General features: G+C 39.9%; 1 protein-coding gene across 3 annotated transcripts in view; it reads right to left on the reverse strand.

Annotated features, from left to right (window-relative positions):
* FEZ2 (fasciculation and elongation protein zeta 2) overlaps positions 1–24535 on the reverse strand; it is a 41619-nt gene extending 17084 nt beyond the window's left edge. For all 3 annotated transcript variants that reach the window (XM_021697502.1, XM_021697501.1, XM_044918708.1), the window contains exons 1-5: positions 24260–24535; positions 20054–20162; positions 13941–14057; positions 11689–11830; positions 10463–10731 (exon numbers count right to left, since the gene is read on the reverse strand). In XM_021697502.1, coding sequence (XP_021553177.1) covers positions 10463–10731; positions 11689–11830; positions 13941–14057; positions 20054–20162; positions 24260–24513 — 891 coding nt within the window. In that variant the 5' untranslated portion in view covers positions 24514–24535. The remainder of the gene's footprint in view (positions 1–10462; positions 10732–11688; positions 11831–13940; positions 14058–20053; positions 20163–24259) is intronic.
* Between the last annotated feature and the right edge of the window lie 532 nt (positions 24536–25067).

A 25067-nucleotide genomic window follows, 5' to 3' on the forward strand; every position in this document is an offset into this window, starting at 1 on the left:
ATACTTTTAATGTGAATTATAAAGCAGTTGTAAATGCAAATTCTACTGAAAAATAGTTTCTGCAGAAAAAAATAACCAGATCCAAGTAAATTAGAAAATATGAATTATACCAAAGTAGATAAATATTTGAATATGTCTTGAATATTAAACTATTTTGGAATTTTGCTCTCAGAACAGGAAGATGTGGTATGAAGATTTTCAAGGTTAGGAGTTAAATGGAATATTATCAATTTAATTTTTTTTGTATTTGAACATTTTAAAAATCTTTATGTAATTTAATATTAATGTGGTAATTAAATTAGTGTTGGCAAACATTTTCAAAGCTATTAAAATTAGAGTAAAATAATTAACCCTGGTAATTTTATGAATTATTTCCTGATACTTATGAATACTCTCAGTATATAATAAGAATACAATTTCCTGGCATATTGTGGCTTTTATGTGAATTTGTGTTATATTAACAAACAATTAACAAACCTCTCCAAAGCATAAAGAGTCAAGAACAGACTCCTGATTTTTAACTGTTGGGTCATGAAAGCTCACTATTACCAGTCTGTTACCAAAAGACAACTGCAGAAAACAAATAGTAGATAATGGTAAACAAAAACTGGTGGTGACATATATTTCTCTAGGCAATACTATCTTTCATAAAATAAAACTGTTCTACATCTAAACTAATTCATAATTCATAGGTGTGAATTATTAAAATAAATATTACACATCCAAGTTTCTCTCTGCCCTACAATGACCTTCCATTCTATGGCCCTAACACTAATTTTTAGGAATGCCCATTACAATAAAGAAAAATATGAAGGATTGTAAGAGACCACTACAAAAAATTATATGCCAACAAACTGGAAAATCTAGAAGAGATGGATAAATTCCTAGAAACATACTATCTTCCAAAACTGAATCACGAAGAAACAGAAAATCTGAACAGACTGATTACTAGCAACAAAACTGAATCGGTAATCAAAAATTCTAAACAGGGGTGCCTGGGTGGCTCAGTGGGTAAGCGTCTGCCTTCGGCTCAGGTCATGATCCCAAGGTCCTGGGATCGAGCCCCACATCAGGCTCCCTGCTCCACGGGAAGCCTGCTTCTCCCTCTCCCACTCCCCCTGCTTGTGTTCCCTCTCTTGTCTCTCTCTCTGTCAAATAAATAAAAATTAAAAAAAAAAAATTCTAAACAAACAAAAGTCCATGACCAGATGGATTTATAGGCGAATTGTGCCAAATATTAAGAGTTGATACCTATTCTCTCCAAATAATTCCAAAAACTGGAAGAGGAAGGAAAGCTTCCAAATTCATTCTATGAAGCCAGCATTATTATTCCAAAACCAAAACCAGACAAAGACATTACAAAAAAAACTACAGGCAATATCCCTAATGAGCATATCTACAAAAATTCTCAACACAATATTAGCAGACCGTATTCAACAATACACTAAAAGAATCATTCACCTCAATTAAGTGGGATTTATTCCTCGGATGCAAGGATGGTTCAATAGCCACAAATCAATCAATGTGATATATCACATTAACAAAATGAAAGATAAAAACCATATGACCATCTCAATAGATGCAGGAAAAAGCATTTGACAAAATTCAACATCTGTTCATGATAAAAACTCTCAATAAAGTGGGTTTAGAAGGAATATACCTCAAGATAATAAAGGCCATATATGACAAACTGACAGCTAACACAACACTCAATGAGGAAAAGCTTTTAGGAACATGACAAGGTCCTCTCTCCCACTTTTATTCAACACAGTCCTGGAAATCCTCACCACAGCAATCAGACAAGAAATAAAAGGCGTCCACATAGATAAGAAAAAAGTTAAACTGTCACTATTCGCAGATGACATGTTACTAAAAATAGAAAACTCTAAAGACTCTACAGAATACTAGAACTAATAAATGAGTGCAGTAACATTGCAGGATACAAAATTAATATACAGAAACCTGTTGTGTTTCTATACACTGATAACAAAGTAGTAAACTTAACCAAGGAGGTAAAAGACCTGTACTCTGAGAACTTTTATAAAACCCTGATGAAAGAAATTGAAGACAACACAAATGGAAAGATATACCATGCTCATGGACTGGAAGAACAAATATTGCTAAAATGTCCATACTACCCAAAGCAATCTACAGACTCAACACAATCCCTATCAAAATACCAATAGTATTTTTCTTAGAACTAGAACAAGTAATCCTAAAATTTGTATGGAATCACAAAAGACCCGAATAGTCAAAGCAATCTTGAGAAAGAAGAAAAAAGCTGGAGGTATCACAATCCCAGATTTCAAGATATACTACAAAACTGTAGCAATAAAATAGTATGGTACTGGCACAAAAATAGTCATATAGATCAACAGAACAGGATAGAAAGCCCAGAAATAAACCTAAGCTTATACAGTGAATTAATCTACAACAAAAGAGATAAGACTATACAATGGGGAAAGAGACAAGAATATACAAAAAATATACAATATACAGTCTCTTCAATAAATGGTGCTGAAAAAACTGGACAGCTACATGCAAAAGAATTAAACTGGACCACTTTCTGATACCATATACAAAAATAAATTCAAAATGGATTAAAGACCTAAATGTGAGGGGCGCCTGGGTGGCTCAGTTGGTTAAGCATCTGCCTTCGGCTCAGGTCATGATCTCAGCGTCCTGTGATCAAGCCCCACATCGGGCTCCCTGCTCAGCGGGAAGCCTGCTTCTCCCTCTCCCTCTCCCCACCCCCTGCCCATGCTCTATCTCTCTCTCTCAAATAAATAAAATCTTAAAAAAAGAAAGACCTAAATGTGAGACCTGAAACCATAAAATTCCTTAAAGAAAACAAAGGCAGTAATCTCTTGGACATCAGCCTTAGCAACATTTTTCTATATATGTGGCCTTGGGCAAGGGAAACAAAAGCAAAAATAAACTACTGAGACTACACACACACACACACACACACACACACACACACAACTTCTGCACAGCAAAAGAAGCCATCAACAAAACAAAAAGGCAACCCACTGAATGGAAGAAGATATTTGCAAATGATATATCTGATAAAGGGTTAATATGAAAAATATATAAGTTATACAACTCAACACCAAAATAACAAATAATCCAAGTAAAAATGGGCAGAGGACCTGAAGAAACATTTTTCCAAAGAAGACACATAAAAGGCCAACAGAAATATGAAAAGATGTTCAACATCACTAACCATCAGGGAAATAACAAATCAAAATCCCAATGAGTTATCATCTCATACCTGTCAGAGTGGCTAGTATCAAAAAACCAAGAAGTAACAAGTGTTGGTGAGGATGTGGAGAAAAGGGAATCCTCATGTACTGTTAGTGGGAATGTAAATTGAACCACTGTGGAAAACAACATGGAGACTCCTCAAAAAATGAAAAATAGAAATACCATATGTCCACTACTGGATATTTACCCAAGGAAAACAAAAACACCAATTCAAAAAGATATATTCACCGCCTGTATTTACTGCAGCATTATTTACAATAGTCAAAATATGCCCATCAATAGATAAATGGATAAAGAAGATGTGGTGGAATATTACTCAGCCATAAAAAAAGAATGAATTCTTCCCATTTGCAACAACATGAATGGGCCGAGAGGGTATTATGCTAAGTGAATAAGTCATACATATACCACAGGATTTCACTTACGTGTGGAATCTAAAAAATAAATGAACAAATAAACACCAGAAACAGACCCTTAAATATAGAGAACAAGCTGGTGGTTGCCGGGGGAAGGGAGGTACAAATGGGTGAAGGTGAATGGGAGGTACAGGCTTCCAGTTATGGACTGAATAAGTCACTGGATGAAAGGTGCATGTTACCGTAATAGCGTTGTATGGTGATGGTAGCTACACTGTGGTGAGTATAGTATAACGTAGAGTTGCCAAATCACTATGCTATACACCTGAAACTAATGTAACATTGGTGTGTCAACTATAAGGAAAAAAGAGAGAGAAAACAGAGAAATGCTATCAAATATAGCCAAGAAATTACTGTTGAAAATGTATTAATATTTATTCACATATATAGGCAGACTTTATCCTCTTGAGTACCACTACTTAGAAAAAGTGGTGGAGGGGGATCAGCTCCTTTTCTACTTCTCCTCTACCTTCTTTAAACTACTTTTTATTACTGTCTATAAATACAGTGTACCCAGAGGACTGCCAACATTTTTAAGTTTTTCATTTGGCCCCAAATCTAGAGACAACTGGTCTACCTGCTGGCTGTCTTCACTTAGCTACTGGGAATCTGACACACAGAGCACAAAGGTCTATTGCTAGGCAGAGTGCCTTAGGCAAGTGGCCTGGCGATGGACTGGCCAAGGCATCACCACCTATAGGCATAATTCAGGCTGCTGGATGGGGCCCTGAAGAAAAGAACAATTCAATACACTCTTAGATAAAACAAGGCTACATTTTATAATAAATTTTAGTCACAATATAGTGATCTTTTTATACAAATTCACTTTAAATGGAGTTTGAATCTTTTTTTTCTTCAAATTTTTTTAATTTTATTAAATTTTAGTCTAAATCAGGGGTTGGAAAATGTCTATAAAGGGCCACAGAGTTAATATTTTAGATTGCAGTCCACACACTTTGTCACAATTATTCAATTCTGTCCTTGTAACACCAAAGCAGCCATAGACCATATGGAAATAAATGGACATGGCTATGTTCCAATAAAACTTTATTTATAAAATAGGCAGAGGGCCAATTTGGCCCTCAGGCAGTAGTTTGCCTTGTCAATCCTCAGTCTAAATCATCTTAACAAATGTGAAATTTGAAAATTCCAAATTAAAAAGAAGGGAAGAAAAAAACTAGGTCCATCTTATTTTAAACAAAAGCTCCAAATTCAAGTAGTTGTGTCAAAACAGATCCTTCTAAGCTAGGAGCTGGAACAAACTGGAATAACTTCAGAACAATCTAATCAGAGCTATCTAAATGAAAATAAATTTCTCTTAAAGTCAGCTCTGGTGAAGATTAAATGAAAAACTATTACTGGGGCATTTTTGCATGTAAAAGAGAAACAAAATAGATTTGACTATTCGTCATAATATGAGCTAAGTGAGTCATAAATACAGAGCAGTGCATCTGTGAAAGAAATACATAAGAAAGACTATCAGCCAAGGCCTAGCTGTCCCCATCATTAGGCAGTTATCTCCCCAACCCCCAAAAGCAACAGGGCAATACAATTCTTTTTAAAACAGAGTTACTGATTCCTAATACCCCAAAAGTTTCAAAATTAACTTCTTCAGGTTAATTGAAGGCAACTATTCATTATTGCTGGTGTTAAGTCCCACACATGAGAACTCTCTCTTGAAAGCTCCAAGTGATTACGGCAAACAGAAAAGACACTACAGATTCCTATCTTCTCAACCCTAGACTTAGAAAACACAACCTTACATGTGACTTTTAATTTGAAAACATTACCGGATCCTAAAGGAAGAAGTATGTCCATTTCATCCATATACTGAGGTATGATGCCAGCAAGTAAACACTCATGTCTTTACAACTTCAGATAATTCTAGGTGACAACCACTGCTAAATTAAAACACACCTGGTATACTCTGACTTGTCCTTGTACTCATGTGAACTGCCACTGAAGTCCAACGGTCTGTGACTCTATACAACATAAACAGAAGACTGGCAACAACAACAAAAATCCCTGATAGAACAACAATTCAAATAGGACAAACCAAATCCTTTGGGATTCTATCTCCTTTATAGTGAAGTTTCAATTCAACAAACAGGCATTAAGTGATGTGTAAAAAAACCAAAAATTAGGTGAGATGCTAAACAACGAAACAATGTGAATGAGCTTTTGGGAAGGCTGCACTCCTTCCCAGGTGAGGTTTAATCCAATGATGACAACAGGGTACAATACCATGAGATTAGAGGTATGTGTACCCTCATAAATAAATACAAAAAACATCTAAAATGTGACTTAATAGGCAACTCACAAAAGAATACAGAAGTCAACAGATCAAACCATTATTTGCCTTTCAGGTCAGAATATATCAAAAGGCTAACAATACCCATTGTTGGTTGGAGGTGTGGGGAAATGGTTGCTCACTTATGCAATTACTGGGTTTCATTTCTGTAGAACCATATGAAAAGATGGTTGTTTAAAACCCTCCAAAACTGCATATCCTCTGACTTAGAAATTGCACTGATTTCAGTGAATGAGTAGGCTGTTCAACTAACCAAAAGAAAAATATATAAGAAATAAATTCAACTTTAGGAAAACGGTAACTTTAGTTTGATAAATTTCAGAGAGAAATAACTAGTAGGCAGTTGGATATATAACTAGCATTTACTCAGGATATATACTAGTCTTCCATACATTATTTCATTTAACCCTCCCAAAACTCAAACGGAGATGTACCCAGAGGCAGGCGCAGGACTCAAATACAGCTCTTAACCCAAAATTCTTAATCAATAGGCTCCTCGGTCTCCAAGGGCCTGGCACCTGACAGAAAGACCCTAGGTAGAAATACAGATTTGCAAGTTTATTTCTTTCACACATTTATTAGTAGAAATTTGTTAGTACCTAATGTTACATCTAAGGATATAAAGATAAAGTGACATTTCCTATCCTTAGAGACCCATGACAGACAGACATGAAAACAAAAAACTACAATACAGTGTGACAGTGCCAACAGAAATAGTCAAGAGGAATAATACTAACCCCAAAAGAAGGAGAGAGTAGTCAGTTCTGCATTGGAAGAAGAATCATCGAGGAAGGTTCTAAAAAAGGAAGACAATGCCTGTCCAGGATTTCAAAGGTCAAATTAAAAAATGAAAAAAATCTCCCAAGTGTACTGGGAAAAATAGGAATAGAGGGCCACCCCAGAAAAGGGAGTGGCATATATAAAAGCACCAAGGCCCAGAACAGCATGGTCAGTTCAAAAAAATGCATGCAGATCACCGCAGTGATTAACAGACAGTACCTGTCAACCATTCCAAACTCCACTCCCACCCCTCTCTTTCTCCTGATGCTGAACAACAGGACAGAAGAGATAAAAAGTTTTCTGCTCTCTTGAGTCTCATTTCCCAAAGAGAAGATCTACTCCTCTAACCTCCCCTCCAGAGAACTGGAAAAAGACAGGACTACCTTGCTCATCAGAAGGAGCAGTGACATAGTGACCACTCTATCAAAAACAGCTCCCCAACAGCATTGCTATCAACCGCCTTACCCAGGCTTTTATTGTCTTGGTGGCATTTACTACTATCAAAAATGACACTGTCCAGTCATTCTTTCTTTGTTTATTGCCTGTCTCCCTCATTATAATATAAACCCCAACAGGCCCTGGGCCTTGTCTGCTTTATTTGCCACTGTATCTTCAGTGCCCGGCACAAGAAGACACACCCTGCAAGTATCTGTGGAATGAATGTGTATTGCTTTATCTTAGCCAACATGTAGCAGATTTTAAAAATTAAAACAAATCAAGGTAACATTTCACTTGTATAAGATACTCAATACTTTCTTTAATATTTAATAGTATTTCCATGCCCCCCCAAACCATCTAATGCTCTAAATAGCATCCCTAAGCCCCCAATTCTTTTTTTCACTACAGAAAATGTTTGAAACAAAAAGTCTCCAAAATTAACATCTAAAGAGTTTAACTCTGTTCTATTCCCACCCAGGTATTTCTTTAGTGTCTTTGGACCAAAGAGAAGAGCTAGCAAATATGGATAAAGTGTTACACCACCTACAAATGGATGTTTTGTTTCAATGAAACATGTTTAAGGAAAAATGGAAGGAAGCTATTCCATGCTTAAGGAAAGAAAACCAAGTCCTGCTAATAAAACAAAAATATCCAAGGTAAAAAGAAAAAAGTGATTAATGTTATTAGAAAACAGATAAAGCATGATCTCTGTAAGAAGGTCACCAATTTTTAGACATTTGTATCACTGATGATAGCTAACTCAGAGAGACAGGACTTGCCCAAACCACATGTTACATAAAATGTCTAACAAGGTATTATCTTTTGCAAGCTGTTTATCCAATTGGCCGTTTCACTTTAGGGTTCTTTTGAGCCACCTACCACCCTTTTCAGAATCACAGATTTCAGACTCCTTGTGTCACAGATGGGATGGTCTTTTTCCAGCTTATAGAGGGAACCAGTACCACATGCTTAGCAATGCCATTAGTAACCTGATTAAAGGTTTTGTTACTAATAGTAGATCAGGACTCAAGAAGCAACTTCACAGGTCCATATACTGTGAAAAAATTGACTATGAATCTATTTCAAGACTCATAAAGGTTTGAGTAAGATCTAAATGTTGCCTTGCCAAATCCATTTCTCAGTATAAATGCCATGTACCATTTCACCACGAATCCACTCTAACACTTTTTATATGGGAGTTACAAAAAGGAGGCTTTATACCCCTCTCGGGATAAATTTATTTCCCTTAGCCAAGTGTTAACACTAATAAATGGAGGGTTTACATGTAATTCTTAAAAGCGGACAGATAAAAAGTCATAGCATGGTTGGTAATTTCTAACTAGGCATTTTGTTTAATCACCCTTGAATAACAGGGCAATTTAAAAGGTGCAATTTTTAAAAAAATACAACATACAAATTTTGCTCCAGAAATTTAAAGCAAACTTGCTAGCATTGTATATTCAAACAAATGTTTTTGGATGTTTGGGGGTTTTTTTTGCTTTTCCAGAGTAGTCACTAGAAGCGACTAATTAACACCTCTTCAATCAATACTGCCATTTCTCAAAAATATTTTGTACCACATATCTGAGAACTTTCTCAAAATCAGTTTATGAACTATGTCCTTTCAACAAACAAACGGACTTTATACTAAGAAAATGTCCATTTACTCACAGGCCAAAGCAGACAATGAATAGGCTAAATGGGGAGATTCTTTTTGTTTGTATCAACTGCTCATTGGTGACCCAGCAACCTAGAACTGCATTCTCTTCCCTGGGTTCCAGCAGAGTCTGGTTAATAAGAACCATTTCTCTGATAAGTATTCCTTAGAAAAAATAAATTGAGACTTAATCAAAGACAGAACTTACATTATTACAAACCATAATAGCTAGTTTGTGGTAATTTGTATTACCATGTTATCAAAATCATGAATGAAAAAGGGACATTCCTTTTAGAAAAATGGATCCCTTTGCCCAACGATTATACTCCAGAAAAATAAAATCAACATTTCTTCACATACAAATAAAATGAAGGTGGCTATATAGAAGGTCTCAACTGATCAAAGAAAAATGAAATGGCTCTAAAACCCATAAATAAATACATCTCGTATAATTGGTTAATGTTTATGATGGAGTTTAATCACATGAAATAGGGCCACTTAAGAAAAATGAAAAGGTAGAAAACAAGAAATCTCATATGAAGAGTCAAAGATTCACATATTCTAAACTTTTTTTCACCAGTTAGAAATATTCTAATCTGGGGGCACCTGGGTGGCTCAGTTGGTTAAGCGACTGCCTTCGGCTCAGGTCATGATCCTGGAGTCCCTGGATCGAGTCCCGCATCGGGCTCCCTGCTCGGCAGGGAGCCTGCTTCTCCCTCTGACCCTCCCCCCTCTCATGTGCTCTCTCTCTCTCTCTCATTCTGTCTCAAATAAATAAATAAAATCTTTAAAAAAAAAAAAAGAAATATTCTAATCTGCCAAATACAAGGGCAAATGGCTGATATCACATAACTGCCTCGAACACCTTCATATTCCAACTTGGTTGATAAATCAGGAGGAAGTTGATTACAAATCAGTCTGTGACTGTAGGCTCAGCACAGTTCGGCTGCCTTTAAATGCACCCCCTTTTAATTTTTTATTATACAAGAGAAGCAAAAACAAGAAAATACCATTCGTAAGCCCACCAACCAAACATAAATAACCACTATTAACACTTTGCTGTATTGAAACCGTCACCTTTAACATACCCTCCTTCTGGGCGCCTGGGTGGCTCAGTTGGTTAAGCGACTGCCTTCAGCTCGGGTCATGATCCCAGGGTCCTGGGATCGAGTCCCGCATCGGGCTCCCTGCTCTGCGGGGAGCCTGCTTCTCCCTCTCCCACTCCCCCTGCTTGTGTTCCCTCTCTCGCTGTGTCTCTCTCTGTCAAATAAATAAATAAAATCTTTAAAAAAAAAAAAAAAAGATACCCTCCTTCTTTATTCCCCGGCCTTCCTTCCACTGACTTCCCTCCTAAACATCTCAGTATCGAATTACTTGGAAAACCATTATATGCTCACCAAGAAAACACCTTTCTGCAAGAGCTGAGCACAGGGGTCTCCTTGAGCAGAGCCCCACGTGTGCTCCCACAAGAAGCACGAGAAGCCCGCCCGCACACGCAGGCGTTGGGAGCAGGGGCCTGCCCCTGGCCTGGGGCCCTGGGACCACCACGGGAGCGGCTCCAGGCACTCCAGGACTCCCGCAAACACCACTTACTGTGCCGGGCATGTGACTTCTCTCATTCTTCCCATTCTGAGAGCTGCCGTTCTTGAGTTTCTTTTTCTTCTTGGCTGTTTCTTTGTGCTCTTTCTGTTTGTTTTGCACTTCAATGAGAACAGAAATAAAGCTATTTTTCACTTCCTTTTCAAACTCCAGTTCGTCTCGCAGGGCCAACTGCTGCACCAGCTCTTCAGAGAATTCCTTGATGGCGGTCTCAATTTCTTCCAGTAGCTCATTTAATTCAGAGACTGAGAGCCTTTTTACTCCTGTGACCAAAAGCAAAGCACAGCAGATACTAAGATGAAAAGTGTTTCAAGAGAGTGGTGTTTTACACCAAAAGAGCGAAGATCATATTCTAAACAATTAAACTGTGGGAGATCTTCTTGTAATCCTAAAACTTCTGGTGGGCAGGTCTGAGCAGAGGTAGGTGGGCAACTTACTCCTCAAAAGGCTGAGGAGTGTAACAACATTCTTTACTTGTCTAACTCAATCATTCCATGAACAGTACTCCAGTCAAGACAGAAAAAACTCATACAAGGAAAAGAACAAACACAAAAGCCAAGGGAGAGTACAGAAACTACCTGCTGACAAGAAACTGCACGCAATTTAGCAGGGTTCTAGCACACTTCAGAAGATAGAAGTTGAATTGAAAAAATTAAATACATACTTGATCACATGTGCCCCGATGTGTGAATTTTTTTTGAAGACTGGGAAGATGAAAGGAAAGACTATTCCCTGAAACCCGCTTTCAGTTTTTTCTCAGCACTTCTCACGTGAGTGAGGCTAGGACATCACTGAAGCTCTCCCCCAGTATGAGTGGTGTCTTACAAAATGACAAGATTAGGGCAGAGACACACACAGAGCGAAGGCCATGTGACGACAGAAAAGCCCGCCATCTACAAGCTAAGGCGAGAGGCCCCAGAGGAAACCAAACCTGCCCACATCTTGATCTTGAACTTCTAGCCTCCAGACCCCTGAGACAATAAATTCCTGTTGTTTAAGCCCTGGACATGTGGGACTTTGTTAGAGCAGCCCAAGCCATCTAATACAGGATTCAAAGGTGAAAATGACAAAGTCCCTGAGCAATGATAAAAATACGCCCGAGCGTTGCTGGAGGGCTGAAGAAGGGTGTGTATCACAGCCTATGAGAGTCAGAGCTTTCTGGAGATGGTCTGAGATACACAGGAAGTATGAAGAGCATGGATTTAAGGAGCGTGTCTTACTCTCTTCATAACTGCTTGTGCTGGACCTCTGAAGAGTCTGGATTTCCTGGGACAGCATTGACAGCCGATCTGACTGGGTGGGCGTTTCATCATCTTCTGGGTCTGGAGATTCCTGCATCATTTCTTCAATTTCTTCGATAACCTTCCAAAACGTACATACCACTGTTACTCAGAGGCACTTGGGAAAACAATTTATCTGCACACGGTGCTCCCCTGAAGCAACCAGAGTAGAAATGCACTAAATTCTCCACTAACCAGTGGTGTGCAGGAGGAGCTGGTGTTCCGAATAATCAAAATTTTGCTTGCAAGAGTGAACATGGTTTATTAAAAAAAAAAAAAAAATTTACAATATGCTAAGCACAAAATTAAACAGAGTATGATTTAATGTCCATCATGATTCAGTAAGCCCTATCAGATCTTGCAATGTCTGAGAAACAGTACAAAAACACACATATAATTTACTTCAGATGTGTTAGAACCAGATCATATAGTCAAAAGAAAGCAAATGACAGAAAATATACCATATGCCACATGCCAGGGCTCAATCTAAAGCACTTCATCAAACTGACATAAAATTTAAAAAACAGAACAGTATAAAAAATTGGTACGTAAAGCAAAAAATTACCTCTACGACAGCAAAATTTTCCTTTAACAGCAGAAAAAGAATTTCACGTATTAATTAATGGAAGATTAAGAAATACTCAAAAATTACTTGAAGTGTAGAAGCTTAAAAGAGAAAAAAAAAAAGGCTGCACAGAAGCAGGAAAATTTCAGAAGTCTCTTTCAACCAATGATCCACTGTCGTGTGCAACACTGCTCGAATCTTATGATAGTATCTTGTACTGCTCCACATTGAAAAGTTGAGAAGGATACAGAAGTCAGTGAGAACTTAAAACTAGAAAAATTACTCAACGGTTAGAAAAAAGAGATCTAAGAGTTAAAAAAAAAACTATTAGAAAAAATACAGGATGAATCAGCAAGCTTAAGATGTAATACTTGTACTGAGGAGAAAGAAGAGTAAATCTGGGGGAGGCGGGGATTATGTTAATTAGTAAGCAGATTTTCTCAAATGGGCATTGTAAAAAAGCACAATGAAACACTGGAGAAGAAGCAGAGTCTACTTCACTAAGTCTTGGGAGCAGGAACGGCTTACGGCATTCAGGCAAATAGATCACTGAGGAGACAACGGATCTCAGGGTCACATATTTCCCTGGGATATCATTCTCCACCTCCCACAGCCCTCTACCCCATTATCTGGCATTTTAAGCACTGCACTCTTTCCAGGCCTGGAATAATCCAACCACAAATATGACGAAGGAGCATCAACATGGCACATGTTTAATAGACTCCTCTCAACCTTGCCATAACTTATCTCTTTACTGACCTCATCCTTCCAGCCTAAAAATTTAATGTGGGAATGTTCACAGTCAGAGTAGCCGCGGAGCATGTTATTTCAGGAAGAAGTTCTTGCACCGCATTTTGACAACACAAGTGGGAAGAGTATTCAGACAATGAGAAAGCTGATTCAAGTGGTTTAAATGGATACAGGGCTGACATTATTAGAGTATTCCACAGGAATAAAGCTCACTTCTTTCTGGGCACATAATATGTACTTCTAATAAGTGCTAATAATTTTTACACAGGCTTTTAGAGAGAGTAGGTAATTCCCGCACAGATACAGTATAGTTTGCCATGTCTTGCTAACTCTAAAAAAACGTACAAAATTCCCAGTATTTTTTATGATTTCAGTTGAAGCAATAACCCTCCCTTAGTAACTTGCTGTTACTGTTTTAACAAGGTCTATACTGGGAAAGTGCCTATATTGAAAAATCTTCCCAACTAACATAATCCCGTCTGTTTCAGATTACATATACCTTCTTCTTTTCTCAGTGGAGGAGTTAACTGATAAGCCTACATAAACAGAAAATGCAGGAAAAATAAGTAAATTCCAACAACCCGTCACTTATTGCCACAGTAAGAAACTGTGTTTCAGGGCGCCTGGGTGGCTCAGTTGGTTAAGCGACTGCCTTCGGCTCAGGTCATGATCCCAGGGTCCTGGGATCGAGTCCCGCATCGGGCTCCCAGCTCAGCGGGGAGCCTGCTTCTCCCTCTGACCCTCTCCTCTCTCATGCTGTTTCTCTCTCGCTTGCTCTCCAATAAATAAATAAATAAAATCTTTAAAAAAAAAAAAAGAAACTGTGTTTCAGCTCGAGGTTCCCTTTTTCTTTCCTGGACCAATGTCTCCTCTATACCTGATCCGCAGTGAAGAGGGGCTCTTCATTAACGCAGGAGACGATGATTGAATGCATATCCAGCTGTTCTCTCAGCTCCTCATCGTCTGATGTATCAAAGAGCAAACTGTCACTTATCTAAAAGCAAAATAACCCACTGTTAAAAGCAGGACATTCTGATCACAACGAAGTCACAGTGTCTGGGTAAAGAAGAGTCTTCCCTCGGAAGGGAGAAATGATTACGATCACTCCGTGCCCGGCAGTGTGTGAAGGGCTTTACATATTCATCTAAAACACAAGGGCGGGGGGGAATGGAAAATAAATAGGAAATTGCTGAGGTGCCGCACGCATCCCCTAATGCCCAATACCGACACACACTTAGCTGCTTTTCCCTGGGGAAGAGTGTCATATATGGTATTGGTTAGAAAGTCATAAGGAATTATAGGAGACGGGGGAGGGAAGTAATGGGCAGGTTTAGCAGCAAATGTTATTTAGTTCACAATCTAATAGTAAGATTGGTATATGTTAAATTCCACAGATAACATAAAGTTAGTTACTTCCAAACTAACTTCTAATATTCAGGATAAAAGCTTAGGATTTGACTCCCTGGCACTGTCCACGAGAGTAATACTTTGCCTTACAGGTGAACATCTCTTCTTCCAAAAATAAAATCTCTGCAGGTTCCAAGAACATCTTTCAACCTAACTGTGCTGGAGGTTTCCATTTGCCTCACTGCCATTTTCCACCCTGCTCTGGGCCTCAGGAGGCTCAACTTTATGGACTAAATCAAAGGATGCCCTTGACTTCTGGCTTCCAGTTGGGTTAAAAACCACTGGCAGACACTAGCAGGACACTGGAAGGTGGGAGGGTGAGAGCCGGACAGTCATTCCACTGTCTCCCTCCCCGCCAGACTACCAAAAAGCAGCAGATCTTGTCAAGCAGACCTCTCCCCCACAGTTACTCTGTCTAGGTTCTGGTAACTTCTTCCTCTCCTTACCTCTTCGTGCCCAGGGGTGCTATTGCTTGCTTGTTGCCAGCCCTGGGTTATCACACCATGCCTACCTAGCTGGTGTCCCTTAACCTGCCCACACTGATAATCCAAGAATTTAGTACTCATCCTAATTGCAAAGCCGTATCTGAAAAACACAGCAGATGAAAATGGACAAGTGATCATCTACCTATCATCTATCTACCATGATGTGACGATTCAGATGATGAACAGAACTAAAACTAAAGCTCTTGTCTTCAGAAAGGAGTACCACTCACGGAGTTCCTGAAGAATAAATGGGCAACAAGGAGCTAGGTAAAGGGCAACCATGCATTTCTCTGAAGTAGTATATAATCTAAAGAATAATATTTTACCTGAAAAAATTATTTTACTTGCCAGTGCAGAGGATATACGTAAAATTGAAGACACAATTGAGGGGATGTAGGTCCCTACTGCCTCCCTAGTTCCTCATGCAGGAGCATCTGAAGTGTAACGGAATACAACCCACAGAGTGAGAAGGGCAAGGGACCACTGGCGTGCTGCCTTTCAGAATGTCAGGCTGGGAGGGGAGCCACATCAGGGCTCCTACCACAACATGCATCCATGTTGTAACTCAGGGATGACACACCTCCTCAGTCTAGTCTTCACCGTGCCATCAGCCTAGGAAAGGCCTGGACATGGCCTTCAGTGTATCATTCTGAACTTTCAGAACACTGTGAAAAAAACAATCTAAAAGCTTCCAGGGAGAAAAAAACCATCACATTAAAAGGATCAAGAATCAAAATGTCTTTTGAACTCTCTACAGCAACAAAAGAGGTGAGAAGAAAAATCAATGTTTTTCCATGTTTCAATAAATTTCAGCCTAGAATCCTATCTCAAAGTACTTAACCTCATAAACCCTTTCTCAGAAAGCTACTGCAGAATAAGTTCCATTAAAACCAGGAGGAAAACCAGAAAGGAAGCAGGCCTGGGATCTAATACTGGAAAGAAGTGGGGGAATTCTTATAACGATGGTGAAGTAAAGATCCCACAATGATGGCTGTGAAGCTCACCTGGAGAGTAAACAGTTCAGATGACCACTGTTACTGCACGAAAAGTACTAAACTTTTCGAGAAAAGTACCCGAGAAACAGAGGCAGAGACACTAACAGATTCTCTGGTGCATGTCACTTACTAAAATGAGTTTTATGGCTCTGTGGAGGCTGAATTTATGAGTTAGTGATAGCTTAAATGAACCACAAAAAGGCAATGATTATTACCCTAAGAAAAAAAAAAACAAAAAAAAATTACAAGAGGAAATTTACTCATGATGTAACGAAATGGGTCAACTGTGAACATTTAAACAGTCAATACAAATGATGAAGATTAATTTAAACAAATATTTTTATATAATTATTTTGGGAAGACAAGGGAAGGGAAAGTTTTCGTGAGGGTTATGCTGTTGAGGGTTGGAAGGAGGACTAAGAGAGACCTAAACCTCACCCTCTGGGTGGAAAGCAAATGGATAAAGTCTAAAGTTGAAAGAAAAATTAAGTAAAATGATGAGAGCATGTTACCTGTCAGAAGAAACAGTTCAAGGAGTTAAAAGTGGCTGCCTCTGGTAAATGGAAAGCAGTGGAAAGGATGGGGTAAGGAGGGCAGAGGCTGCTTTTTCATGCTAAGTCCTATACTAGTCCTAGTACTTTTTAAACCAATGCAGTTATCCTTTTAATAAGGAATGTGAAAGATCAAGAGCTTAGGCTCTTGGTGAGAGAGAATGTTTGACTTCAAGATTATAGAAGTGGAGATGAAAAGTGCCAAAATCTAGTTATAAGGGTATATGGATGATGGGGATAGACCTAGCAATTATCTTCACAGATCCTTAAATTTCAACACTTCCCAAAATCAATCTTCATTATAATTGAGGACCATAGATTTATTTTCCCCCTTACAGACAAATCAAAGTTTTCATTTTAAAATGACTCCTAAGGAAGATATTATCTTCTTCCTGCCTCTGCTCTTAAAGATAAAAAGGTGCATAAAACAAAGTCCCTGTCCTTGAAAAAACGCTCATGGTAGGAGGAAGGAGTCGGCACAGGAGATGTTCCTAAGACAATATGATTTACAAGCCTTCTACTATATGAGCATATTCAAAAATGGCACTGGATTTAGAATAGTTTTTATAGCTATGGCCAAAACACATGAGTGATACCAGTAAACCATTAGAATAAATTTCCATAACAACAAAAATAATGACCCCAGATCATCTTTCCAGGGACTGAGCCAAGTCCATTCCCCACAGAGATGGCATATGTTAAGGGCTGGAATCCCTTTCGGCTTTGAAAACTAACCTTGGCTGTCATGGGTATCATCATTCACTCTCCCATTTCAGCACCAGTGTGTCTTCTCTTTGCCAAGGATTCCCATCACTCCTTCCTGTGCCAGGTTAGATAAAGAGCCGGTGGTTCTATTGACCTGTCTGAAACTAAAGCTGCTTCAAATGGAAAAAATGTGCCTATGTAAGAATCTGGAATGTACTAGTTGCCTTACTGTAGAAAGACTCATCAAATTTAGAAGTGTGCCATCTTGAACCTCAATGAAAGAAAAATTAAAAGCTGAAATGTGGCAAATGGTGGTTTTCCTGAATGTTTTTCTCATCCTAATGCAAAAGAAATGTTTTCTCCCTTCATCAAGAAAAAAATTTCCAAGGGCACCTGGGTGGCTCAGTCGGTTAAGCAGCTGCCTTCAATTCAGGTCATGATCGCGGAGTTCTGGGATCGAGCCCCGCATCAGGCTCCCTGCTCAGTGGGAAGCCTGCTTCTCCCTCTCCCTGCCACTCCCCCTGCTTGTGCTCTGTCAAAAAATAAATAAAATCTTAAAAAAAAAAAGAAAAAAGTTCCTATAGATCCTGTTTTACAGATGGAATAACCTAAAGGATGCTTTCAAAGGCAACTTCAACACAATTCAGTTATAGAAAGAATAGAGCACAAAATAGGCAACGCTAAATAAAATAACTCAGGTTAAAAAAAAAATGTAATAATATGCTAACAGAATGAGAAGGTCACTTCTTACACAGTTCCTTGTTCTTCAGGAACTTAATGTGCAGTTACTCCTTCCCGAGGAATAGAGTTCTAATTTCAGTTTACTCATCACCTGGGTAGTTGTGTCACAATAGGTAGATGACAGATGGATGATCACTTGTCCACTTTAATCAGCTGCTGAGATAAGGCTTTTATAATTAAGATCAGTTACTAGTACTAAACTCCAAGTCATTACTAATCACTACCCTTGGCTATACCATTACTCTAGCATTGAAAACAACAATCAGAAGGCAGAAAAAGGGAGGGACTTCCCAAGATGCAATCTAAGAACAATAAAAGATATACATTTTATTCAATGAAACTAAATTACAGTGTCCCATTCATGTTGCTAATGCACTTCAATTTGAAACCATGAAAGGATCTCTTCTATGCTATTTTTTAATATGTCAGACAAAAAACATACTCACTGACTGGCTATCATGGATTTAGCACTATGTTAAATGATACAGAAAATACTATTTTTTAAAAAAGAACTTTCCATCATATTCTCTAACCTTAGGGTCTCAATGACAAGATTATTCATTCATTCACTCAACAAACATTTGTCTTAGTACTCACTGCGTGCCAGGCACAGTGGCAGTTACTAAAAAGACTAAAAAGATTTGCTACCAGCAAACTACAATCTAATGACAGACCCTGAAACATAGGATTAGTAAGAGAACAAAGTAATGGTTTGAGACATGGACAAAGTGCTGTGGGGACCAGTACCCCGGAGACAACAGGACTAAATTCTGTGGGACAGATAAGTCCTTGAAGATTTTCACACCTCCACCAGTGTAACCGACTCCCACAAAGAGAGCTGCATTTTCCTGCCACACAGGGATTGAGGCCATGGCTACATGGCCATCTGTCAGAGAGGCTGCAGATGGGGATTCCCCCCCAAGTGAGAGGCTGGATTAAGTGTCCTTTAAAGTCGCTTCCAACTCTAAAATTGTATAATTCCATGAGATCAGCAAAGGCTAAAACGGTAATAGGAAGCTTCAGAGAGGAAGGGAAACTTGAACCAAGCCCAAAATGATAGCTAGGGTCTAAATAAACAGAAGACAGAGCATAACATATGTTGTTTTATTCCTTTTCACGAAACGTATGCCAGGTCAGTCAGCAGAATAGCTTGGTGGGGTTAATAATACTGTAATAATAATTATATACAGTAAGATTTCTCTATCTACTCGAATACTGGGAAATACAGACAGAACTCTGTATTTTACTAGAAAATAATAGGCAGCACGCTGTCCTGAGCCATATATTTGAGAAAATCGTTTTCATAAAACATTAACAATACTATTTAACATACTGACAGCCCCAATGCATTACACTCTCAATTACACAAATACACTTAATGAAACACGGAGCATGCCAAAAGGTCTGGCATGAGTTTACATTGTTATATGATAAAGAACTTAAACAGCCCCTGAAACTTACATAACTTGGCTGTTTCTTGTCACCTTTAGATAAACCTAACACTGCTCTTCCACTTAAAACAATGACCTTCCCTCTTCTATTTCCTCCCCACCCCCACCCCGGCTGTCCCATCACCTGTGCTCACACTTCTAACCCAAGGCACCTTCACTTTACAATCCCAAGGAATCCCCAGCAGCCTCGAACAGGTAGCCAAGAACTCTAAGGTCTTTTCAAGGTTCTCCAATACTCACAGGAACACACAGTCTTCAGAAAACATGTCATGTCCAGCATGTCCTTAAATTCATCAGAAAGTTAACTCGATGCTGTTTTTCCAGACGCTCAATATATTACCCAGTTTTCTCAGCACACCAAAATTGTGCTAGTTAAGCTCAAAAAAAAAAAAAAAGCTGATCCTTGGTGTTCATATACAGGTGATGAAGATTTGGTTAAACATACACAAGCAAGTGTGTGCTTGGGGAGAACTGGAGGAAAGTTCTAGCAGGTTGACGGCAGTAGGGCCAAGATGGCAAGAGAGGGCCACACCAATAGCTATAAACTTGGAAAGAGAAGGCAACCCAATGAATCTGTGTTGAATAGAAAGGTTATTTTTTAGTCCTATTATCAGAATCAGTTATTCGGAAACTATTCGCTCAATTCCTAACTTACCCCTTTTTCTGAGAGGTTCAGTGTAAGCAAATGCAAGGTCCTGGTATGGGATGACTTCCAGTCCACAGGCATTACGTTTCCATAATTATCTGTCAGGGCATTCCAAATCCTTGAAAAGAAGAAAACTACAATCAATGAAAGTTAACATCCCACATGTCTTTTGTTAAACAAATACCAAAACTATTGTGAAAGAACAAAAAATGTCAAAGCAAAACAATGGAAGGCCTCCTGTTTTCCAGAAAAATACCAACAAAGAAGAGCCCCCTGAAGAAGACTGAACAACAATCAGATCATTGGGCTGACAAGAAGTGCTGAGGAAAATGCAGTGGTATAAAAAACTCTCTCAAAGTCAACAGCTCACATTTCCACAATACTAGGTGCCAGGCACTGTCCTTAGCAATTTACATATATTAACTCATTTAATCCTCAAAAACAATTATGAAGAGCCATTATTATCCCCATTTCACAGAGGAGGAAACTAAAATACAAGGAGCTTCTGTAATGTTTCCAGAGCCACGTGGGTAGTACATATGCTGGGTTTTACACTTATTTATTGATCATTTCATAGGGTGAATAATCTTTCTCTAACCCAAAATGTGTTATCCTTCCTGGAGAAAGAATTCAGTCTCAATGTGAGACTGGGCTTTAATATCTATTTTGTAATATAATAGGCTAAGCACTAAGACAGATAAAATGAAGGAGGAAAGAAAGGGGAGTTCACAATAAAATGCACAAAGGTTATAGCCAATGCAATCACCCTTCCTTATTGTCAAACAGCATTTTGGGGAAGCAACAGAGTAAAATGAAAGGGTGCTTGACTAAAATCAGGAAACACAGACTCTCGTTTCCTTTCTTCTTCAAACACTGAGTCTTTGGCCATGTTCCTTAACCACTCTAGGTAAGAGCTGCCCTTCTATAAAATGCAAGGCTTGAGTAACAGACATTCCTCCCAGCTCTATTACTCTTAAGCATTATTTCAAATGAGCTGTTTTGAGGAAAGTCCCAAGCCACACTGGATATGGACAGCAAACTCCAACTTCATGATCAAAATTCAGATTTAGTACCCAAGTAATAACAGCATAATAAAACATGACATTGTATTAAAAAATGACTTCAGAGATATAAATGAGATGAAATTTAATTGGGGTAAATTAAACACTACATATATAAGCTACTAAATGAGCAGAGATACACAAACGTTATAAGAAAAAAAAACTAAAATATATGGCAGATATCTAATCATGAATAAGCCATTAAATAACTGAGTGGGTTTTTTTTTTTCCAAATGTGTAAGCCACTAAGAGACAAAAACAAGACCACTGGAGGTATAAAAATAAGATTGCAAGCTTAAAAATAAAGAAGCAATATACTTGAATTAATGAATTTGGGATTTGGTGCTAAAGAGAAGAAGCAATGGGACCATAACTGCCAAAAACATAAAATCCCAAAATGATGTTTGGCTTTGGAATGCACATTAGCCTCAATGAAAATGTGAACCCAAAAAGCTCTAGGAAACTGGCTTGTTTACCCAGCACATCTCCCATATGCATAGTTCATTCCTATTCTCCTGTTAGAATCACAACCTTCTCCAATGCCAAAACACTCCAACTGGAGGCAACAACTCTGACTGCTAAGCTTGCTGAGTTTCTGACCCACACCTTCCTGGGTAAAAGACTTTCAGATACTGAATAACTGACTATATACCTAACCCTGGTTAGGAACTTGAGTAGGATATTCTAGTAGGTGAAGACAGTAGAGGGTTTTAGGGACTGCTTGTTTGCTTCTTCTTAAATGAGGCTGGAAGAAGAAGACGAGTGGCATACTTCACCCAGTAGGAGAGACTGTGGGTGAATTTGATCTTCCAAGAAAGTGAAGGACAATTAACAGTCCTCTAGCTCCACCAAGGTCAGAACAATTACAGTTGGAAGGACACAGGGCTGAATTAAGTGAAAGATTTCTAGAATTCTCCAGTCAATACATGAATTGCCTTTATCTTTATCATAAAGTATTACAAGCAGTCATAAACAACCAGCAGGAAAGCTTATTTCCAAAGAGGCCAAAGTCCTGTGACATTGAATCCCATGTGATACCCTTCTAAAGCAAAACCATAGCAAATAAGTGCAGTCCATATTTAACCAAAACTAAAAGTGGGGCTCACAGAAGTTAAATAAAGTGCCCTAAGCCAATGCAATATCTGAGTGAAAGAATTCTCAACTCTCTCTACTGAGAGGAGCAGGGATGGACTCTACCAAGCAATGGAGAGATGCATGCAACAGAAAAGGGACAGTGAGCAGTGACCAGCCCTGGCCCCTGAAAAGAGAGAAAGAGATTTGTTATGCATTCCCAAATCAAGAATCATGCATTACTACCAACATATCATCTACTAAAAACCATTATCAAAAGTAACAAAATATTTTTTTAAGTTTTACATCAACCTAGGATTTAAGCGAAGACTAAAATAAACTACTTTCTAGATAGCACAGGCAAAGCAAAAATAGGGAACCTTAACATTTGTGTACAAACCACTAATCTATTCTGAGAAGTTACTCTTGCCAAACCCAAATGCACTGTAACGATCATTTTTTAATCCAGAATTTGTCCTGTGTCCCAATGATTCAGAGTATATAAATCTCTGAATATATATATATATATATATATGACTATCTTCTCTAGGAATAGATGTTCAAAAATGTCATCTTTTGCTACCAGCTACATACATGGGTATACAAAATCCAATCATAAACTCTTCCTCCACACTGGGCAGAACACTGCAGACGGGTGCCAATGAGACAATATGGTCCCCAAAATAGCTAGGCCTGAACCACTGCTAAGCCATGGCCCTCATTCTCAAATCCCTCTTCTCAAGCTTCCTACCTTGTTCAGAGGAAAGGAGACCATCAGGCTGGAAAGCCCTTTCTATGCCTATGGATCCTTCTCTATCTCGCAAGAATCCTTTCCTAACCTCGAACCTCTGCATTCCATCAGGGCTCTAAAAACCCATCCCCTACCCACGGCCACAGTGTTTCACTCCTTGTACCCGCAGCTTCTCCAGGGCTCCTTTCCCCAGACCTATACAATATGCTCGGCTCCCTCACTTTCACCATTCCTTTTACTATCCTTTGGGGGTGACACCCTGGTACATAATTATAACCCTTATTTAGCCAAATTATAACTGGGGTTCATGATAGTCAAATAAAGTGCCCCCCCCCCAGGAACTCTGCCTCTCCCTTACCCAGCTCGCACAATTCCGTATGAATGTCCTATCACTGCACTTAGATGATTCTGTAATAACTACCTGTTCGTACATGCGTTGTCCCACCAGACTAGGAAATCCTTGCTATTAATAACCACAGCCTTTCTTTCGTTTTTTTGTGGGTTTTTTTGTTTTGTTTTGTTTTGTTTTGTTTTTGGCCTCTGTGGGGATATATGCACTCCACCTGGGCTCTCAGATGGAGCCAATAAATTCCTGTGGCATAAATGCTGCTTCAGCGTTGGTACCTTTGCACGTGCTACATGGGCGAGCTGCAATGCTAGACCTTTCTTCATCTGCCAGGCGAACTCCCACTCATCCATCAGGATCCAGTTTGCACATTTCTTTCCCTGTGAAGCCTTTGCTGGCTCTCCCACACACCCTTTTAAATCTCCTATATTTCGCACGTACGTCTAGGAGAGCATTTGTTACACCCATACAAATTATTTGTTTACAAATCCAGCCCCCCTCCTAAGTTGTGCCCTACGTGAGAGGGGTGTGTTCAGTCACCTTGGTATTCCCAGCGCGAAGCAGCCTCCGGCACTTGGCGCTTAAATAAATGCTAGCTGAATGAATGAGTGGCTACACACGTGCCCGAGGAGGTTCAATATCTAACTACCTGGTCCGTGGAAGGAGGTTCCCCTCTGAACCCAACCTGGGTCGGTTTCTAGGGAGCAGGAGGAGGAGGGCAGTGGCGGAGGGTGAGGGAGCGTGGAGCGCAGGGGAGCTGGGGGATTTAAATCGCTGAGCGCCCAGAGGCCGAAAACCCCAGGGAGCGCCGCGGGGGCGCAGAGAGGGCGGGGACTCGCCAGTCGGAGGAGGCGGAAGGAGGGCGCGGGGAGGAGCCTGGGGCCGGAGTCCCGCCGAGGCAGCAGACAGGAGGCCAGAGGGCAGGACGAGGGCCGCGCGAGGGGCAGGGGAGGCTCCCGCCCGCTCCCGGCCGGGCCCGCACTCACTCGTCCCCCTGCAGGAGGCTGCACTCGGTGATGGGCCGCACGGCCGCCCTCGGGGGCTCGGCGCCCGGACCCGAGGGGCGGAAACACAGGCTCAGCTTCTCCTCCAAGCTGCAGGCCAGCGCCGGGAAGCCGTCGCCTCCCCCGCCCGGCCCTGCGCCGGCCTCGGGGCTCGCGTTACAGTTCTCCTCGTCCTGGAGGCTCCGGGCCGGTTCCTGGAACTCATAGAAATCCTGCCAGTCCCCGTCCGCCGCCATCGCCGCCCGGCGCAGTGGCGCGCCCCGCCCCGCCAGAGGCCCCGCCCCGCAGGCCCCGCAGGCCCCGCCCCGCCTCGGGCCCCGCCGCCTCCGTCCACCTACCACGTGGATCTGCCCCAGCCGCGCAGCCTCGGGGTCTTCCCTTTTCCTGAGTCTTCTCACAGGTGATTGCGGTCTCCTTAGAATGAAAAACTTTATTTACGTTGAGTCACTTTCTACAGTTTGTCACTCAGGAATGGCTTCCCTTAGTGGGAAACTGGCCTAAATGTGTCTAAAATAAAGGGCTTCTGTAAAGTTGCAACCTAGTGTCAAATTATGCCCCCCGGGAGAAACCGGATCCTTTTGTAACTTTGCAACCAGAAGAGCAAGCAGAATCACTTGGAAATGCTTAAGTCCTACCGAAATTCGTTCCACAAATATTTTATATCTAATACACGCAAAGCACCTTCTAGACCCTGGGGAACATACAAAGATGAATAATTATGTAAATTAATATTTGCAAAGCACTTGGAACAGCGTTGGGGAAGGTAACTGAAAAGATGTAACTGCCAGTT

Source organism: Neomonachus schauinslandi, chromosome 10, assembly GCF_002201575.2.
Source record: "Neomonachus schauinslandi chromosome 10, ASM220157v2, whole genome shotgun sequence".
NCBI classification, from domain to species: Eukaryota; Metazoa; Chordata; class Mammalia; order Carnivora; family Phocidae; genus Neomonachus; species Neomonachus schauinslandi.